Source organism: Lipotes vexillifer, unplaced genomic scaffold (assembly GCF_000442215.2).
Source record: "Lipotes vexillifer unplaced genomic scaffold, Lipotes_vexillifer_v1.1 scaffold44, whole genome shotgun sequence".
Classification (NCBI taxonomy): Eukaryota; Metazoa; Chordata; class Mammalia; order Artiodactyla; family Lipotidae; genus Lipotes; species Lipotes vexillifer.
Window position 1 is genome coordinate 1,206,815 of NW_006787415.1, and position 21,932 is coordinate 1,228,746.

At 36.9% G+C, this 21,932-nt stretch overlaps 1 protein-coding gene across 1 annotated transcript in view; it reads left to right on the plus strand.

Annotated features, from left to right (window-relative positions):
* The window catches only part of ADAMTS19 (ADAM metallopeptidase with thrombospondin type 1 motif 19), a 282,978-nt gene that overhangs the window by 244,265 nt on the left and 16,781 nt on the right, over positions 1 to 21,932 (plus strand). Inside the window, exons 20-21 of the mRNA XM_007459995.1 lie at positions 4,725 to 4,929; positions 7,614 to 7,766. Coding sequence (XP_007460057.1) covers positions 4,725 to 4,929; positions 7,614 to 7,766 — 358 coding nt within the window. The remainder of the gene's footprint in view (positions 1 to 4,724; positions 4,930 to 7,613; positions 7,767 to 21,932) is intronic.

The window sequence follows — 21,932 nt, forward strand, 5'->3', positions numbered from 1 at the left end:
CATTTGGATAAAAGAGCAGGAGCTTTTTCTGATATATCAGGAATCTTGAATGACCTGGATCTGAGGACTAGAGCATAATTGTCACTTCCTAACCTGGTCTGTGAAGAATCAGAATGTACAGTACACACCATTTATTATTCATTCACTGACCTCAGCTATCTTGGGGGAAAATGCCTCGATAATGACTTGGTAAAATGAATAGTTTTAAAAGGTTGATACATTTCTGAGTGAGAAATTTTTGCAGCTGGAGACTGGAAGTCTTTTTGTTAGCAATTATTATCTTCTTTCCCTTGGAAAAGGAGGCAGTGTATTTTGAACCACCAAGAAGCAATGTCAGTGAGGTTAACCAAAATACTAGAAAGTAAGAAACGGACATGGGCAATCCTGAGGGGTCATCACAGGAAATCTTTCCAAGATTTACTGCCATAGCACAACTTTTGTTCCTCTTGCTGCTTCTTTTTTCCCCACCATGGTAAAAAACATTCTAATTACCATTCACATTTTTTGAAAAAGTCACCAAATGGCCTGATGTAACCCTATGTACCAAATATAAAATATATTAATGCACTAGTAAATAGCTTTGTAAGAAGGAGGCTTGAAGATGAGGAAATGAGATAATTCCCAATTAGATGAATTCTAAAATATAAAATGTTTTCTCTCACTACAATATGTTTCATATTTTTGTTCTTATTTTTCAGCAGCTTTCCAAGGAATGAAAAAAGTAACCTTTTATCATTATACTAAGGATTTCGAAAATATATTTTATTTTAAAAATTAGGATTTCATGAAATTGCAAATACTTCTCTTTTCAGTAGTGTCTTCCATAGTTCCATGGTTGGTTCCCTAGTTGAGGGGAAAGGCATATAGATGGGTTTAAATTGTGCTTATAGCCTAGGTATCCTTGTACAGAAAGATGAAGCAGAAACTGAAATAAATTTGGAAGATAAATACTCACTTTAGGAAAAATCTACTAGGGGACTCCAAAGCAAAATGGTAGGTCTGCATCATACTTGAAAGATGAGCAGACAGGAACTTCATTAGAGGCAGTACTGCAGTGCAAATGTTATTGTGTTCAACAGCAATCGGTGGCAGGTGATGGGCATAATACATTAGTGATTACTTCCTCCAGATAAGTAGGGAGTTCTCTGTGGCAGGCTTCTTTTTTTTTTTTTTAACATCTTTATTGGAATATAATTGCTTTACAATGCTATGTTAGTTTCTGCTTTATAACAAAGTGAATCAGCTGTACATATACATATGTTCCCATATCTCTTCACTCTTGCATGTCCCTCCCTCCCACCCTACCTATCCCACCCCTCTAGGTGGTCACAAAACACCGAGCTGATCTCCCTGTGCTATGCAGCTGCTTCCCACTAGCTATCTATTTTATGTTTGGTAGTGTATATACAGAGAGTCCCTGCCACTCTCTCACTTTGTCACAGCTTACCCTTCCCCTCCCCATATCCTCAAGTCCATCCTCTAGTAGGTCTGTGTCTTTATTCCCATCTTACCCCTAGGTTCTTCATGACATTTTTTTTTCTGACATTCTATATATATGTGTTAGCATATGATATTTGTCTTTCTCTTTCTGACTTACTTCACTCTGTATGACAGACTCTAGGTCCATCCATCTCACTACAAATAACTCAGTTTCGTTTCTTTTTATGGCTGAGTAATATTCCATTGTATATATGTGCCACATCTTCTTTATCCAGTCATCCGATGGTGGACACTTAGGTTGCTTCCATGTCCTGGCTATTGTAAATAGAGCTGCAATGAACATTTTGGTACATGACTCTTTTTGAATTATGGTTTTCTCAGAGTATATGCCCAGTAGTGGGATTGCTGGGTCATATGGTAGTTCTATTTGTAGTTTTTTAAGGAACTTCCATACTGTTCTCCATAGTGGCTGTACCAATTCACATTCCCACCAACAGTGCAAGAGTATTCCCTTTTCTCCACACCCTCTCCAACATTTATTGTTTCTGTATTTTTTGATGATGGCCATTCTGACTGGTGTGAGATGATATCTCATTGCAGTTTTGATTTGCATTTCTCTAATGATTAATGATGTTGAGCATTCTTTCATGTGTTTGTTGGCAATCTGTATATCTTCTTTGAAGAAATGTCTATTTAGGTCTTCTGCCCATTTTTGGATTGGGGTCTTTGTTTTTTTGTTATTGAGCTGCATGAGCTGCTTCTAAATTTTGGAGTTTAATCCTTTGTCAGTTGCTTCATTTGCAAATATTTTCTCCCATTCTGAGGGTTGTCTTTTGGTCTTGTTTATGATTTCCTTTGCTGTGCAAAAGCTGTTAAGTTTCAACAGGTCCCATTTGTTTATTTTTGTTTTTATTTCCATTTCTCTAGGAGGTGGGTCAAAAAGGATCTTGCTATGATTTATGTCATAGAATGTTCTGCCTCTGTTTTCCTCTAAGAGTTTGATAGTTTCTGGCCTTCCATTTAGGTCTTTAATCCATTTTGAGCTTATTTTTGTGTATGGTGTTAGGGAGTGTTCTAATCTCATACTTTTACATGTACCTGTCCAGTTTTCCCAGCACCACTTATTGAAGAGGCTGTCCTTTCTCCAGTGTACATTCCTGCCTCCTTTATCAAAGATAAGGTTCCATATGTGCATGGGTTTATCTCTGGGCTTTATATCCTGGTCCATTTATCTATATTTCTGTTTTTGTGCCAGTACCATACTATCTTGACTACTGTAACTTTGTAGTATAGTCTGAAGCCAGGGAGCCTGATTCCTCCAGCTCCATTTTTTGTTCTCAAGATTGCTTTGGCTATTAGGGGTCTTTTGTGTTTCCATACAAACTGTGAAATTTTTTGTTCTAGTTCTGTGAAAAATGCCAGTGGTAGTTTGGTAGGGGTTGCATTGAATCTGTAGATTGCTTTGGGTATTAGAGTCATTTTCACAATGTTGATTCTTCCAATCCAAGAACATTGTCTATCTCTCCATCTATTTGTATCATCTTTAATTTCTTTCAAAAGTGTCTTATAATTTTCTGCATGCAGCTCTTCTGTCTCCTTAGGTAGGTTTATTCCTAGATATTATATTCTTTTTGTTGCAATGGTAAATGGGAGTGTTTTCTTAATTTCACTTTCAGATTTTTCGTCATTAGTGTATAGGAATGCAAAGAAATTTCTGTGCATTAATTTTGTATCCTGCTACTTACCAAATTCATTGATTAGCTCTAGTAGTTTTCTGGTAGCATCTTTAGGATTCTCTATGTATAGTATCATGTCATCTGCAAACAGTGACAGCTTTACTTCTTCTTTTCCGATTTGGATTCCTTTTACAGGGTTTTTATCATATATGCATGTTGAATTTTGTCAAAAGCTTTCTCTGCATCTATTGAGATGATCATATGGTTTTTCTCCTTCAGTTTGTTAATATGGTGTATCACATTGATTGATTTGCATATATTGAAGATTCCTTGCATTCCTGGGATAAACCCCACTTGATCATGGTGTATGATCCTTTTAATGTGCTTATGGATTCTGTTTGCTAGTATTTTGTTGAGGATTTTTGCGTCTATGTTCATCAGTGATATTGGCCTGTCGTTTTCTATCTTTGTGATATCCTTGTCTGGTTTTGGTATCAGGGTGATGGTGGCCTCGTAGAGTGAGTTTGGGAGTGTTCCTCCCTCTGCTATATTTTGGAAGAGTTTGAGAAGGATAGGTGTTAGTTCTTCTCTAAATGTTTGATAGAATTCACCTGTTAAGCCATCTGGTCCTGGGCCTTTGTTTGTTAGAAGATTTTTAATCACAGTTTCAATTTCAGTGCTCATGATTGGTCTGTTCATATTTTCTATTTCTTCCCGATTCAGTCTTGGGAGGTTGCGCATTTCTAAGAATTTGTCCATTTCTTCCAGGTTGTCCATTTTATTGGCATAGAGTTGCTTGTATTAATCTCTCATGCTCCTTTGTATTTCTGCAGTGTCAGTTGTTACTTCTCCTTTTTCATTTCTAATTCTATTGTTTTGAGTCATCTCCCATTTTTTCTTGATGAGTCTGGCTGATGGTTTATCAATTTTGTTTATCTTCTCAAGGAACCAGCTTTTAGTTTTATTGATCTTTGCTCTCATTTCCTTCATTTCTTGTTCATTTATTTCTGATCTGATCTTTATGATTTCTTTCCTTCTGCTAACTTTGGGGTTTTTTTGTTCTTCTTTCTCTAATTGCTTTTGGTGCAAGGTTAGGTTGCAAATACCTGCACATGTATTTTTGTGAGGTAGTCTGCAACCTGATTACTCCACAATCTGTGGCCTTTGGTAAGTTACTACACCTCTCCTTGCCTTGGTTTACCTTTCTGTAAAAGGCCATGATAATTGTAGTACCTAATATATAGGGTTATTGTGAAGATTGAAAATGCAAAGAATAGGAACAACTCATGTATATTAGCAACTTTATACTTGTTAGGTACCTCAGGATGGCAATATGACGTGATGGGCAGTAGCAGGCAAAGCGTTCAGCATGACAGGGATGGAGTCTAATACATTCTTTGAGATTTTAATAAGAGCAAGGTCCTGAGATGAGAATTGTGGAGAAGCAATATAAAGCCTAGGTGTCTTAGGGAAACCTCAAATATCAGTAAAAAAAAGAAAAATGGTATAAATCTATTGTGTAAGCATCCTGCTAATTCTGTCCATGTCAAAATATGTAGTAAGTAGATATCTTTTAACTTGTCTCAGTGACTCTTGCTTTACTTTTAGATGGATGATGACAGAATGGACCCCATGTTCACGAACTTGTGGAAAAGGGATGCAGAGCAGACAAGTGGCCTGTACCAAGCAGCTGAGCAATGGAACCCTTATGAGAGCCCAGGAGAGGGACTGCGCCGGGCCCAAGCCGGCCTCCACCCAACGCTGCGAGGGCCAGGACTGCATGACCGTGTGGGAGGCGGGCGTGTGGTCCGAGGTGTGGTACCCACCCTGATGCTTCTCCGTTTCCCTCTGATTTTCTTACTCTTAGCCTATATAAAGTCATGTTTTATCATGTTCAGAGTCTCTCTGCATGGCAGTTTTAGCACCATTTATTGGTTTTTCTGGTAATAAAAGGAATACATTCATTATAAGTAATTTTGAAAGTAGGAAAAAACAGATTTATTCTTTGTTCTGTGACTATTGTAACGTAATCAAGAGCATATATTGTATACATTTTAGAATCCAGCTTTTTTATTTCTTTACCATGAGTATACTCTTTAGTGGACACATATGAAAATACACATTTGGAGAGAGTGGCATGGACTTATATACACTACCAAATGTAAAATAGATAGCTAGTGGGAAGCAGCCACATAGCACAGGAAGATCAGCTTGGTGCTTTGTGACCACCTAGAGGGGTGGGATAGGGAGAGTGGGAGGGAGACGCAAGAGGGAGGAGATATGGGGATATATGTATATGTATAGCTGATTCACTTTGTTATAAAGCAGAAACTAACACACCATTGTAAAGCAATTATACTCCAATAAAGATGTTAAGAAAAAATACACATTTGACTCATATTCCTGAGCATTAGAAGAGAAAGGAGAAGAAAGGACATTAACATTTAGCAGTCTTTTCCTGTGAGCAGGGATTCTGTTCTTACTTCTTATTTAGTATCTTGTTGGTATTTAATCAGCAATGCAAAAAAGTTAAGTTTCACCCTTCTGAAATACTGCAGCTCAGAGAAATTAAATAGTTTACCCAAAGTCCTGCTTAGTGTTGCAGCTAGGATTTGAACCCAGTGCTGCCAGGCTCACTGTACCATACACCCACTAGCATGTAGTATGTAGCATGCAGCTTTGTTCCATGCCAAACTGTATGCTTATTTTCTGTTATCATGATACATATCTTCTTATGATAACACCAGTCATTACTTATATTTACTAGCTGCTCTGGAGCATTTTAGGTGAGCGTGTGCTTGCATGCACACACACACACATGCATAAACACCCTCACACTTGTATACGCATATGTATACACAAAGACATATGTGCACACACACCCAGAGCAAAATATGCTTAATTTCAGAATATTAACTAAGATGTAAAAATGACAAATAGAAAATGCTAGGCTGCAATAAGTAGCCATTCTTTTGAAAATTGAGGATAAAGTAGCTTAAATAATGAGGTTTGGGAATATTCTTCAATTAACCCAACCCCCACAAAAAAAACACACTAGCAAATAGTGTGACTTTCTCTTGTCTTACTTTTCTAAGCTATATCTCACTCTGGCATAGATTCTTCCTCGTTTGTAATGAGTACTTTTGAGAATGGATTGTCCAATTTTACATGAAAATGGATGAGTACAATCTGGAGAAAAGACTCATGCGAACATCAGAGAAACAGAAATACACTTCCTTCAGCCTAACTAGCATTTCTACAAACTCTTCAGGAGGAAATAGGTCAGAAATATCCTACCATACAGATTTTTGGCACCAGGTAGGAGAAGTAATAGGTCAATGCAGAGTACCAATTTTAAAAATGTCTCTTTTGTCTTGATTTAATATTAAAATTGAGTTTATGGATCAAGGTTAGTTTTGATTGCAAAAAATAAAAACGTAAATCTTAAAATGCCAAATCACACATGTAGTCCACCTTAAGGCTCAGGATATTCAAATGCAAACCATAAATTATGAGACAATGACGCATTTGTGCAAATATTATTGTATTTAAAACTTCAAGAGTTCTATGCTTAAGTTTTCAGGAAGACAGCTACTGGAATCTGCATGGTTATTCCTCTACTACATTCTTGCTACATGCATACCTTCAGCTCTTTCTTTGGACCTTTTTTAGACACAGATATAAATTAGGTTGTCCAGTTTTGCTATATCTCTCATCCCCCCCCCTCTCCCGTCTCCCACCCAATGCCATTTTGGTTCCTGTGTCCAGATAATCAGTGATGCATAACTTTGTAAAACTGGGAAGCTTTATACATATTCCATAATGGGGAGCATAAATGTAAATGGTATGGTCAGTTACATCTTACGTGCTTCATACCTGTTATGTCACACTGTCAGTCAAGCATCAGTTATTCATAAAATGAACTAATTTTGAACTGAATTATATTTTCAATCCATGTAGCCATTGAGAATGATTATTTCTAGGGGTGTATAATTATGTAAAGCAACTGTTTTGTTTTTGCTATGTTTTCTCTGTTTTAGCTTTAAGAAAAGTTTTGAGAAATGATATTCTCTTAGAAATTGTCATTTTTCACAAACACTTAAGGCTAAAACAAACTAAATCTTAGCAAAAATAAAATGAATTTCCTTATATAATTATATGCAAAAAATTGATGTCAGTCAAGTTTAGCGTTTTACATTTTGTTCGTTCTTTATTATTTGTCTTTCATAAACAATCCCTGTGTTACAGGACTGTCTGTAGTAATGGTCCTGTGTTCCTGAAACCCATTCACCCCTAGACACTATACCGAAGCTCCACCTGGCCTCTGATGCTGGGCTGTAGCCTGGTGTTCTCCTTCTCCTTCTCCTTCATTCTGGCCTTTATGTGGGTAATAGGCTTGTGAGAGATGATGAGAACCAAATCCTAACGTAATTTGATCATCAGTCTGTATCTCTTAATCACCAGCTTTATCCACACTTCTCTGCTGTTATCTTCCAGTGTTCAGTGAAGTGTGGCAAAGGTGTACGTCATCGGACCGTGAGGTGTACTAACCCTAGGAAGAAATGCGTCCTCTCCACCAGACCCAGGGAGGCTGAGGACTGCGAGGATTACTCCAAATGCTATGTGTGGCGAATGGGTGACTGGTCTAAGGTGAGAATCATTCTGTACATTCTCAGTATTGAGTTTCACTAATGTCAGCATTGTCCTGGGTACTATAGCCACACAGTCTGAAGTTTAGGAGGCATAGAGAATAGAGATCATGGAGGTAGAGTATTAAATACCCAGGTTCAAAGCCTGCCTGTCTGTCTATGGTCATAATCGCAATAGAACTGTTTTAAGGAATAAGTAAGATAAAATGTGTAAAATACTGGAAAAAAAATGGTGGCTGCCAGAGCATGGAGGGGTGAGTGGTAGCTATTCATAAATAACCGTAAAGGACATTCTGGAAGAAATGTTTTCATTGTACAGTACACTGTGGTTAGCCAGCCTCCTCGTTATTGCCCAACAAGAAATTCATGACATTTAAAATCTATTTTCTTATGAATATTCATGCCTTTCCTCTCCAACAAAGTTTGCATATTAAAATCATATCTGAGTTCTCAGTGCACTATACCCTTTCCACAACTTCGAACATTTAAAGTTTACGTTGGGATTCTAAAGGATGCATTTGTCAACAATGTAAATCAATCCCTGATTACAGAATTAGGAAATACTCAGCCCAATCCATGCAGCTTTTAGCTGGTGAACCATATAGGGAAATCTCACACTTCAGAGTAAACAACTTTTAGACAGAAGAGAATTCCAAACTAATCAAAAATAATTTCTTTCATGTTCAGGGTTTATGTTTCCCAATTCTACAAGAGGAAAATAGAGTACTGTAGTGTGATAGATAAGGGCACGGCTTGGGAGTTAAGAAACATGGGGGATGGTTAGGACTCCCTCATTAGATACCTCTGTGTCTTTGTTTCCATAAGAGTGAAATAAGGAGAATAGACAACACCATTGTTTTCAAGCTATTTTTATATTGACACTTCATTCAGCACTGAAGGTTTAAACTAGGTTGAGGAAATGAAAGTACTCCTTGGAGGGGTGTGGGGAGGATCACCTATTGCTCCCTATCAGTTGTAGAAACTCTGCATTTGTTCATCTTGGCTAATGAAATTCTAGATGTTTTCCTTAAATGAAATAATTCTGCTCTAAGAAAAAGTTAAAACTACTAGAATAGATATGCAATATTTTTCCAACATTATTAATAGAAATATTCTAAGTGATAAATGTTGTTAACTCCTAGTTAACTATAAGAAACAAAATTTGGGGCTTCCCTGGTGGCACAGTGGTTGAGAGTCTGCCTGCCAAAGCAGGGGACACGGGTTCGTGCCCCGGTCTGGGAAGATCCCACATGCCACAGAGAGGCTGGGCCCGTGAGCCATTGCCACTGAGCCTGCGCGTCCGGATCCTGTGCTCTCCAACGGGAGAGGCCACAACAGTGAGAGGCCCGCGTACCGCAAAGAAAAAAAAAAAAATTTGTCATTGCAAATAACAGAAGATCCATGTTTTATTGTAATTTATGACCCAGAACTCTAAGCTGTCCAGCATTGCTGCCTATGGAAATAAGGCTAGCAAATCCTATTTGCATGACAAATACTATTATAATTGATTAATAAATGTGCCTATTTTGTGGCCTCTCGTCAAATCTTAAGGAAAATCAAAATTAACTGGGGAGATCATAGAAAACATTGATTTTGGTTTTCTGTGCTAAGCCTAAAAAATTTTTTTCAGTTTTACCACAATTTACATGTATGTAGTTTTTAAATAGGTTGTATTGAATTACTTTGAATTGGTTTTGTTATGTTACTATCAATATATTGCTACCTAGCTAGAACAGCCTTTGTGAGTAAGGAAAGTAATGGATAGCTCTAATAAATGTTCTTTTTTACTTCATAACTTTTTATTAAAATTTTTTTAATTTATTTTTTTATACAGCAGGTTCTTATTAGTTATCTATTTTATACACATTAGTGTATATATGTCAATCCCAATCTCCCAATTCATCCCAACACCACCAACCCTCCCACCCCACTTTCCCCCCTTGGTGTCCATATGTTCTCTACATCTGTGTCTCTATTTCTGCCTTGCAAACTGGTTCATCTGTACCATTTTTCTAGATTCCACATACATGCGTTAATATATGATATTTGTTTTTCTCTTTCTGACTTATTTCAGTCTGTATGACAGTCTCTAGGTCCATCCCTGTCTCTACAAAAGATCCAGTATCGTTCCTTTTTATGGCTGAGTAATATTGCATTGTATATATGTACTACATAGTCTTTATCCATTTGTCTGTCGATGGGCATTAGGTTGCTTCCATGACCTGGCTATTGTAAATAGTGCTGCAGTGAACATTGGGGTGCATGTGTCTTTTTGAATTATGGTTTTCTCTGGGTATATGCCCAGTAGTGGGATTGCTGGTTCATATAGTAATTACATTTGTAGTCTTTTAAGGACCCACCATACTGTTCTACATAGTGGCTGTATCAGTGTACATTCCCACCAACGGTGTAAGAGGATTCCATTTTCTCCACACTCTCTCCAGCATTTGTTGTTTTTAGATTTTCTGATAATGCCCATTCTAACTGGTGTAAGGTGATACCTCATTGTCATTTTGGTTTGCATTTCTCTAACAATTAGTGATGTTGAGCATCTTTTCATGTGCCTCTTGGCCATCTGTATGTCTTCTTTGGAGAAATGTCTATTTAGGTCTTCTGCCCATTTTGTGATTGGGTTGTATGGTTTTTTAATATTGAGCTTCATGAGCTGTTTATATATTTTGGAGATTAATCCTTTGTCCCTTGATTCTTTTGCAAATATTTTCTCCCATTCGGAGGGTTGTCTGTTCGTCTTGTTTATAGCTTCCTTTGCTATGCAAAAGCTTTTAAGTTTCATTAAGTCCCATTTGTTTGTTTTTTTTTTATTTCCGTTACTCTAGGAGGTGGGTCACGATGGATCTTGCTGTGATTTCTGTCAAAGAGTGTTCTTCCTAAGTTTTCCTCTAAGAGTTTTATAGTGTCTAGTCTTACATTTAAGTCTCTAATCCATTTTGAGTTTATTTTTGTGCATCGTGTTAGGGAGTGTTCTAATTTCATTCTTTTACATGTAGCTGTCTAGTTTTCCCATCAGCACTTATTGAAGACACTGTTTTTTCTCTATTGTATATCCTCCTTTGTCATAGATTAGTTGACCATAGGTGCATCGGTTTATCTCTGGACTTTCTATCCTGTTCCATTGATCTATCTTTCTGTTTTTGTGCCAGTACCATACCGTCTTGATTACTGTAGCTTTGTAGTATAGTCTGAAGTCAGGGAGTCTGATTCTTCCAGCTCCATTTTTATCCCTCAAGGTTCCTTTGGCTTATTGGGGTCTTTTATGTCACCATACAAATTTTAAGATTTTTTGTTCTAGTTCCGTAAAAAATGCCATTGGTAATTTGATAGGGATTGCATTGAATCTGTAGATTGCTTTGTTTGGTAGTATAGTCATTTTCCCAATATTGATTCTTCCAATCCAAGAACATGGTATATCTCTCCATCTGTTTGTGTCATCTTTGATTTCCTTCATCAGTGTCTTATATAATTTTCTGAGTACAGGTCTTTTACCTCCTTAGGTAGGTTTATTCCTAGGTATTTTATTCTTTTTGTTGCAGTGGTGAATGGGATTGTTTCCTTAATTTCTCTTTCTGATCTTTCGTTGTTAGTGTATAGGAATGCAAGAGATTTCTGTACATTAACTTTGTATCCTGCAACTTTACCAGTTTCATTGATTAGCTCTGGTAGTTTTCTGGTGGCTTCTTTAGGATTGTCTGTGTATAGTGTCATATCATCTGCAAACACTGACAGTTTTCCTTCTTCTTTTCCAATTTGTATTCCTTTTATTTCTTTTTCTTCTCTGATTGCCGTGGCTAGGACTTCCAAAACTGTGATGAATAATAGTGGCCAAAGTGGACATCTTTGTCTTGTTCCTGATCTTAGAGGAAATGATTTCAGTTTTTCACCATTGAGAATGATATTTGCTGTGGGTTTGTAATACATGGGCTTTATTATGTTGAGGTAGCTTCCCTCTATGCCCATTTTCTGGAGAGTTTTTTTTTGTTTTGTTTTTGTTTTTTGTTTTTTGCGGTATGCGGGCCTCTCACTGCTGTGGCCTCTCCCACTGCGGAGCACAGGCTCCGGACGCGCAGGCCCAGCGGCCATGGCCCACGGGCCCAGCTCCTCCGCAGCATGTGGGATCCTCCCGGACCGGGGCACGAACCCGCGTCCCCTGCATCGGCAGGCGGACTCTCAACCACTGCGCCACCAGGGAAGCCCTCTGGAGAGTTTTTATCATAAATGGGTGTTGAAATTTGTCAAAAGTTTTTTCTGCATCTATTGAAATGATCATATGGTTTTTCTCCTTCAATTTGTTAATATGGTATATCACATTGATTGATTTGCATATATTGAAGAATGCTTGCATCCCTGGGTTAAATCCCACTTGATCATGGTGTATGATCCTTTATTTGTCTTGTTGGATTCTGTCTGCTAGTATTTGTTGAGGATTTTTGCATCTATACTCATCAGTGATATTGGTCTGTAGTTTTCTTTTTTTGTAGTATCTTTGTTTGGTGTTGGTATCAGTGTGATGGTGGCCTTGTAGAATGAGTTTGGGAGTGTTTATTCCTCTGCAATTTTTTGGAAGAGTTTGAGAAGGATGGGTGTTAGCTCTTCTCTGAATGTTTGATAGAATTCACCTGTGAAGCCATCGGGTCCTGGACTTTTGTTTGTTGGAAGATTTTTAATTACAGTCAGTTTCATTACTTGTGATTGGTCTGTTCATATTTTGTGTTTCTCCCTGGTTCAGTCTTGGAAGTTTATACCTTTCAAAGAATTTGTCCATTTCTTCCAGGTTGTCCATTTTATTAACACAGAGTTGCTTGTAGTAGTCTCTTATGATGCTTTGTATTTCTGCAGTGTCTGTTGTAACATCTCCTTTTTCATTTCTAATTTTACTGATTTGAGTCCTCTCCCTCTTTTTCTTGATGAGTCTGGCTAAAAGTTTATCAATTTTGTTTATCTTCTCAAAGAACCAGCTTTTAGTTTTATTGATCTTTGCTATTGTTTTCTTTGTTTCTCTTTCATTTATTTCTGCTCTGATCTTTATGATTTCTTTACTTTTACCGACTTTGGGTATAGTTTGTTTTTCTTTCTCTAGTTCCTTTAGGTGCAAGATTAGCTTGTTTATTTGAGATTTTTCTTGTTTCCTGAGGTAAGATTGTATTGTTATAAACTTCGCTCTTAGAACTGCTTTTGCTGCATCCCATAGGTTTTGGATCATCATGTTTTTGTTGGCATTTGTCTCTAGGTGTTTTTTGATCTCCTCTTTGATTTCTTCAGTGATCTCTTGGTTGTTTAGTAACGTATTGTTTAGCCTCCATGTGTATTTGTTTTTTACATTTTTTTCCCTGTAATTGATTTCTAATCTCATAGTGTTTTGGTCAAAAAAGATGCTTGCTATGATTTCAATTTTCTTAAATTTACCAAGGCTTAATTTGTGACCCAAGATATGATCTATCCTGGAGCATGTTCCGTGTGCACTTGAGAAGAAAGTGTAATCTTCTTTTTTCGGATGGAATGTCCTATAAATATCAATTAAATGTATCTGGTCTCTTGTGTCATTTAAAACTTGTGTTTCCTTACTAATTTTGTCTGGATCATCTGTCCATTGGTGTAAGTGAAGTGTTAAAGTCCCCCACTATTATAGTGTTACTGTCGTTTTCCTCTTTTATAGCTGTTAGGATTTGCCTTATGTATTGAGGTGCTCCTATGTTGGGTGCATATATATTTATAATTGTTATATCTTCTTCTTGGATTGATCCCTTGATCATTATGTAGTGTCCTTCCTTGTCTCTTGTAACATTCTTTATTTTAAAGTCTCTTTTATCTGATATGAGTATTGCTACTCCAGCTTTCTTTTTTTGTTTGTTTTGTTTTGTTTTTTGCGGTATGTGGGCCTCTCACTGTTGTGGCCTCTTCCATTGTCGAGCACAGGTTCCGGACGTGCAGGCTCAACGGCCATGGCTCACGGGCCTAGCCGCTCCGCAGCATGTGGGATCTTCCCAGACCGGGGCATGAACCCATGTCCCCTGCATCTGCAGGGAGACTCATAACCACTGCGCCACCAGGGAAACCCTCCAGCTTTCTTTTTGATCTCTATTTGCATGGAATATCTTTTTCCATCCCCTCACTTTCAGTCTGTATGTGTCCCTAGGTCTGAAGTGGTTCTCTTGTACACAGCATATATACAGGTCTTGTTTTTGTATCCATTCAGTGAGCCTGTGTCTTTTGGTTGGAGCGTTTAAGGTAATTATCGATATATGTATTCCTAATACCATTTTCGTAATTGTTTTGGGTTTGTTTTTGTAGGTCCTTTTCTTCTCTTGTGTTTTCCACTTAGAGAAGTTCCTTTAGCATTTGTGGTAGAGCTGGTTTGGTGCTGCTGTAATCTCTTAGCTTTTGCTTGTCTGTAAAGCTTTTGATTTCTCCATCGAATCTGAGTGAGATCCTTGCTGGGTAGAATAATCTTGGTTGTACGTTCTTCATTTTCATCACTTTAAATATACATGCCACTCCCTTCTGGCTTGTAGAGTTTCTGCTGAGAAGTCAGCTGTTAACCGTATGTGAGTTCCCTTGTATGTTATTTGTCATTTTTCCCTTGTTGCTTTTAATAATTTTTCTTTGTGTTTAATTTTTGTCAGTTTGATTAATGTGTGTCTCGGCATGTTTCTCCTTGGGTTTATCCTGTATGGGACTCTCTGCACTTCCTGGAATTGGGTGGCTATTTCCTTTCCCGTGTTAGGGAAGTTTTCAATGATAATCTCTTCAAATATTTTCTCGCGTCCTTTCTCTCTCTCTCCTCCTTCTCGGACCCCTATAATGTGAATGTTGGTGTGTTTCATGTTGTCCCAGAGGTCTCTTAGGCTGTCTTCATTTCTTTTCATTCTTTTTTCTTTATTCTGTTCTGCAGCAGTGAATTCCACCATTCTGTCTTCCAGGTCACTTATCCATTCTTCTGCCTCAGTTATTCTGCTATTGATTGCTTCTGGTGTATTTTTCATTTCAGTTATTGTGTCGTTCATCTCTGTTTGTTTGTTCTTTAGTTCTTTTAAGTGTTTTTTCTTTAATTCTTCTAGGTCTTTGTTAAACATTTCTTGCATCTTTTTGATCTTTGCCTCCATTCTTTTTCCGAGGTCCTGGATCATCTTCACTATCATTTTTCTGAATTCTTTTTCTAGAAGGTTGCCTATCTCCACTTCATTTCATTGTTTTTCTGGGGTTCTGTCTTCTTCCTTCATCTGGTACAGAGTCCTCTGCCTTTTCATTTTGTCTATCTTTCTGTGAATATGGTTTTTGTTCCACAGTCTGCGGGATTGTAGTTCTTCTTGCTTCTGCAGTCTGCCCCCTGGTGGATGAGGGTATCTAAGAGGCTTGTGCAAGCTTCCTGATGGGAGGGACTGGTGGTTTGTAGAGCTGGGTCTGTATTTACTCATTTAAGCTGTCCTAAGCAGAGAACACTGATTTGAAAAATAACATAGCCTCTTATGTTTAATGATATGCCATATATTTTCTGGCTGAACTTGACCTTTCTGCCTTTATGTGAACTTCTACAACTTCTTGTTTTTGTTATTGGAGGCCAGTAGAGGAGCAAATAAAGGAGTGTTGCTTTATCTATTACACAGAATTTGGGTGTTGCTATGGTGGGCACAGCTCAGTAAAACTTTAATCCGCTTGTCTGCTGATGGGTGGGGCTGGGTTCCCTCCCTGTTGATTGTTTGGCCTGAGGTGACCCAGCACTGGAGGCTCCCGGGGTTTTTGGTGGGGCTAATGGCAGACTCTGGGAGGGCTCATGCCAAGGAGTACTTCCCAGAAATTCTGCTGCCACTGTCCTTGTCCCCTGCCAGTGCCACCCCCTGCCTCTGCAGGAGACCCTCCAACACTAGCAGGTAGATAGATCTCGTTCAGTCCCCTGTGGGTCACTGCTCCTTCTCCCTGGGTACTGATATGAACACTACTTTGTGTGTGCCCTCCAAGAGTGTAGTCTCTGTTTCCCCCAGTCCTGTCAAAGTCCTGCAGTCAAATTCCGCTAGCTTTCAAAGTCTGATTCTCTGGGAATTCCTTCTCTCGTTGCCAGACACCCAGGTTGGAAAGCCTGATGCGGGGCTCAGAACCTTCACTCCAGTGGTGGACTTCTGTGGTATAATTGTTCTCCAGTTTGTGAGTCACCCACCCAACGGTTATGGGATTTGATTTTATAGTGATTGCACCCCTCCTACCATCTCATTGTGGCTTCTCTTGTGTCTTTGGTTGTGGAATATCTTTTTGGTGAATTCCAGTGTCTTCCTGTTGATGATCGTTCCACAGTTAGTTGTGACTCCAGTGCTCTTGCAAGAGAGAGTGAGCACATGTCCTTCTACTCCGCCATCTTGAACCAGTCTTACTCCATGACTTTTAACTTTTGTTTGTTGGTGTGTTTGTTTGTTTGCTTATGTAGAAGATACAGTTATGTTGCATTTTCTATTCTGTTTATATGAATATGTCTGTTCTTTTCCTCGAAGCTGTTTTCTCCTTCTTCGTTTATGACTGAGTTCTCAGCATAACAGATTCTAATGGCATGCACAAATTAAAGCCAGTGACTCCATGTGAACTTTATTGATTTCTCCCCTCCTGTCCTACTCCTAAGATATCACTTTCATGTTAAAATGAAGACCAGTCCAAAATAATTACAGAGAAACGGCATAGTGCTGTGATTATTAATAAGTTTCAGTGATTAAAGTATTCATGGGCAGAGGAAACACATCAGTCTCTTACTCTTATCAGCTGTGTTCCTGGAATAAGAATAGCAACAGGATGAGTGCAATTGTGGGTCGATTTCTATGCTCCTCTGAAGTCAACTAATCTGTCAGTTTCATTCAAATTCTACTGATATTTTTAAACACTTGGTAAACCTAAATGGACTTAAAATTAAGCCCTGGGTTGGCTTTAATCAGAATTATTCAATGGGCTATCCATAAGGTCTAGCTCTGAAATTCTGCTCCTCCCTCAATAATATGGATGAATCACTAGAGAATCAGTTAAAATATGTATATTCTCAGATTTTCACACTGTCTTAAAGCCATTGACCACTTGAACAGAGGTAATACTAGCTAAATGGAGGCTTACTAAGAATATGGCTTATGCCTCAAACTGTTTACTGCATTTGTATCAGCCTATGTGATTTCTAGCATTTATGTTTTGGTGGTTTTGTGTAAACAGTGGGAAAATTGCTCTCAGCTTGATAGGGAAAAGTATAGATATACTCAAAGAGAAAATCTCCCGTCATATAATTGTTAACTCTGATTTCTAAGTAGATATAATACAGCCTTTATTAAACAGTGCTAGTGTTTATTTCATTGAGACTAGAAAGTTGGCAAAAACAGGACAAAAACAATGTGGTTGCTTTGCTCTGGCTTGAGTTAACCATTGAAATAATCATATGCCACATTTTGATATAGATATGGCCTTAGGGTCTTTCCTAGGAGAGCAAAACATGACCCATCTGTTTCCTGGCATTTAAGTCTGTATTTACTCATTTAAGCTGTCCTAAGCAGAGAACACTGATTTGAAAAATAACATAGCCTCTTATGTTTAATGATATGCCATATATTTTCTGGCTGAACTTGACCTTTCTGCCTTTATGTGAACTTCTACAACTTCTTGTTTTTGTTATTGGAGGCCAATAGAGGAGCAAATAAAGGAGTGTTGCTTTATCTATTACACAGAATTTGGTCCTTCATGAAGCTTTTATAGAGTTAACTTTTCTGTGCAGTATTAACAAGTGGTTTATACTTATTCAAGTGAATTTTAAAGACAAGCAAAACACCTTGGAACCACACAAAATCCTTGGTTAATTCTTAGATTCCATTCATACACTATAATTTGAACTTAATTTAGTCCTTTAAAATTCCAGGAAATGAATAGCTTTGGCCATGTACCAAATTATGGCATGATTAATAGATTTTTGGATAAGAGATTATGAGTCTTTTGTAATTGTATAATTCAAAATAATGCTGGAAGCAGAAATAATTCTGGATGATTTAATTATACAGGTAGTATGGTATAACTTTGTTTAGAAGCAGTAAATATAAAGCTTACAGTATTGTGAGTCATTTTTAACTTATCCTGCAAACGGAAACTACAGCATATTCATTTGAATGGAAGAGGAATCTAAAAACTAAGGTATTTTTTTCTAATAGGGGAATTGTATCAAACTAATATATGTTTTCTAACTATAAAACTTGCATTTAAGTTAATAGGAATTCTACTTATTTTGAGATCATTCTTGTAGTGAAGATTTTCTAGTTCCAGGTAGTTACAGATCTCAAAATGGCATTTTACAATAATTTTTTGCATTTTCTCTGAAAATAATGTTTTGGCTAAAACTCAAAATAAACCATATTGCTTGCTTAATAATTTATTTTTGTAACTATGAAAGACTTGCATGTATCTGGATTGTTTCTAGTAAAAATAATTTTCTTAATACACATACTTCAGATGGTATTGAAATCTACCTGATGTATTATATTGTCCTAGGACTCTGTAATAACTATGGAAAAATAAATGTGCCTTTTCCTGAGTAGTTAGCACTCTCATATTTTAACAGAAGCTCAAAAAAAATTTTAAATTATCATGTAAATTTTACCAGTTCTGTAAGTGTGCTTTGTGTAACCAAGATTTATAACCTTAAAGTGGTCTCATATTGCATAATTCTTAAGTTAAAACAATTCGTAACAGGCAAGTGCATGATCAGAGAAACAACAATGTCATGAAAGGTTCTTTACTGATATACTGAAGTGTAGAAAGACAAATAGAAGATTTATTACCCTGTCATTTCGAGCTTTACTTTTATCCAGATTGGTCAGCAGTCAATACAAGTGGTTTGGTTTGTACCATTTTACATGACCCTGAAAAAAACATTCTTTTATTTTTTACTCTTTGTTACGGTGGATTCTTAGAGAGACAGATCATGTGAATGTAAAATTCTGGGTAAGTTAATAGGCTGTTCCCAAATCTCATAGGGCCCTTGGCCTGATGATCTGCCTTCAGTTTTCTACACAGAAGTTTGTCCCTCCAGTTAACATGGACAGTGGCAATTGTGACTTATTACCATTGGTAGGAAATTACGAATAATCACAGAAGATGTTTCTTTTCACTGAAGGAAAACTCAGGAATCATTGAAGGAAATTTAAAGAAACAAAACTTGATCAAAGCAATCAGGAATATCCTTTAAAAAATGACTATATAATACCGCATTTTTAATCACATGTCTCTGCAGCCTAGTGTTTCTGCATTAAATGAAAAGGGACAAAAAAAACCCAGATCCAAAAATTGCAAAGGAGGGATTTCTTGTTACCCAATGGCTAGGCTAGGACCTTAGGACTATGGATTCCTTCATATGTGGACTGACCCAGTGCTGCATATACCCCAACCCAATTAAAATAAACTTGCAGGATGTTCCAGAATCCAAATGAGGATATGTATGGATCACCGATTTTAATACAGCTAAACTAAGTGGTTTGTTACAGGTTAGTAGAGGGAAGCTCAATCACTTGTTAGAAGGATTTACCAGTCAAATTTAAATAAATAATTAGCAGTAATAGTAAATAACCAACTTAAATATCCTAGTAGAATGTAAAAATAGAAAATGTTGTTCTGTACACTGCAAATCTCAAAGAGAGGCTATGGTATTTCACTTTTCTTTTTTACTTTTACCAAGGATCACTTTTACAGAGCATGTAGCTAGTTTGTTATTTAGTGTAACATACTTTAGGAAAGCTTACATTTGATTATTTAAATTTCAAAGACTAGCTTTGTAAATATTTTTTTCTAACTAGAGAAAATTTGTAGATGGAAACCAAACAGTAATAATCTGTAATTCAGAAAACTGTTCTTGGGATGGATTAGCATTTCTATTCAGAATTACTTTCTAATTACATCTACAAGTCTGTTGATATTTGGAAAAGATAACTGCTCATCACTTTTATAGTTATAGATAATCTCATAAGACAGGAAAATTTGAGCAGCTACCCCATAATCAAATATGAATCTATCATACTGTGTTCTATCATTGTTGGCTCAGTCAGTAAATCAAAGAAATCAAAGATTGTGGCCTTGGTTTTAAACATACAGACATTGAGGAAGCCTATCCAAAGATATCCTAAAGAAGAGATATTTTGCATTATAGGAAAATCTACTTTAAAAATTCACTTATCTCTGAGTAAGCTGTTCATACTAAAGAAATTACTCAATGATAAGTAAGATGGTTTTTCTCAAGAAAAGCTTTCTATTATGTCGTTTAGATACATCCACCGGACATTTACCCAACTTGCTACTCACCATTCTGTCTAAAAAATATAGCTGTCTTCTAAACCATGCATAATAATCCCTAAACTGTTGGCTATCAAATTGTTTTGTCTCTGTCTCTTTGCACTGCCAGAGAATGGGACAATTTTGCATTGCTATCATTTTTATTTTTAAGATCTCTCGAGAGTTGTATCTGTTGCCCCAGATATATAAAAATATTGAATTTCCAAAGCATTCAGATTACTCAAAGTAGTCAGACGCAGTTGGCTGATACGATTGAACATAGCAGAAATATATTAGCTTGAAAAGAATGAGGCACACATACTATATGTCTTCTATCTAAAGAAAATGTATAATTTAGAGAGATTAGTGTCTGTGTATACGTATGTAAGTGGGTGTGTGTATGTATATATATATAATGTATATATATGTGCGTGTATATGTATAATTAAATGATAAATTTTAACATCCTTTGGATTGGAAAATATGAGAGAAGTAATTTTTTTTAATCCACAGGGGTTAAAAATACTGTCTTCTTAATAGATCCTTGAAAAATCACTAGATTCTTAAAATAATGCTATCAATGCTTTCATGCTGCATACTAGGGCATCTATAATTTCACCTTCTAAACCATACCTAGAAGTAATTCAGTAAATAAATGTCACTGAGTTAAAAATTACTCTTGATGTCCTTTATAGGGGATGGAGCATGGAGCGTGCCAAAACTCATTTTGGGGATATTGAACTTCAATAGGTGGGAAGAAGGGGAGGGTTTCACATAAAAATATAATGAAATTTCATAACTTTTATAAATCTAAAATCAGTAGTCTTAGCATTGAGTGTTTTTTACTTAGATGTAGTAAAGTATATGTTCATCAAATACCAGAGGATATCCAGAGATAGACATAACCAGATCACCAGGACACCCAGAGAAAGACGTGTATACAAGGCAAGAACAAATATGCAAATGATCAGCTAGTTAGAAAGGCATCATATGGATGCAAAACATAAATGAAAGGGAAAATCTTTTCACAAACAGGTCCCTGGTTTTGCTGCAGGTTGACGGGGTGGCACCCCAGCATCTGCACAGCCAGAGTGCACGACCTGCATCACTCTTGAATGCAGAAGAGCAGTTCCTTAGGCCCCCCAACCTCAATCCCCACATCTGTAAAGTGTGCCAAAGCAACTGTAAGTCTCTCTAAATTTGAAAATACTCTAACTGTGCAGGTAAAAGTAATCCAGTTTCAGTGATGTGTATAGACCAAGGAAAAATATTTTGAGCTACTTAAAAAGGAAAGCTCTACCTGAGGAGACAAAACACAAACAGCAGAATAGATTAGAAAAAAAAAAAAATATATATATATATATATAAAACCTTATTTTCAATATACAAAATATGTACGAGTCCATATAGGGTAAGAATTAAAACTAACAAACTTGTTTAGAAATAAATACACACACACTTACGCAAATTCAGGGCTCAGAGAGGCAACATGAGAGAAGTGGGTTGAGGGATACCCAGGGGCTGACATACGGAGGAAGTTTGTTTTACTCAATTCTGCCCTGTTCCTTCCACATATGTTTTCCCATACTACTTCTAAGACTGGATGTTTTCAAACTTTTCAAAAAACATTTTGATAGGTGAAAAAAATATCTCATTTTGAAATGCACACATTCTTGGACTCAACAGCTCTGTTGCCATAGCTTTTGCTTACAGACATTCTCAAATAATTTGCTAACTGCATTTATGAAGATGCTCATTGCAGCCTTGTTTGCAACAACAAAAATTTAGAAACAATCCATATATCCATTAACTAGTTACATAAATCAAAATATTTAAACAGTAGAATACTGTACTTTATAAAAATATATTTGTATATACATACTGA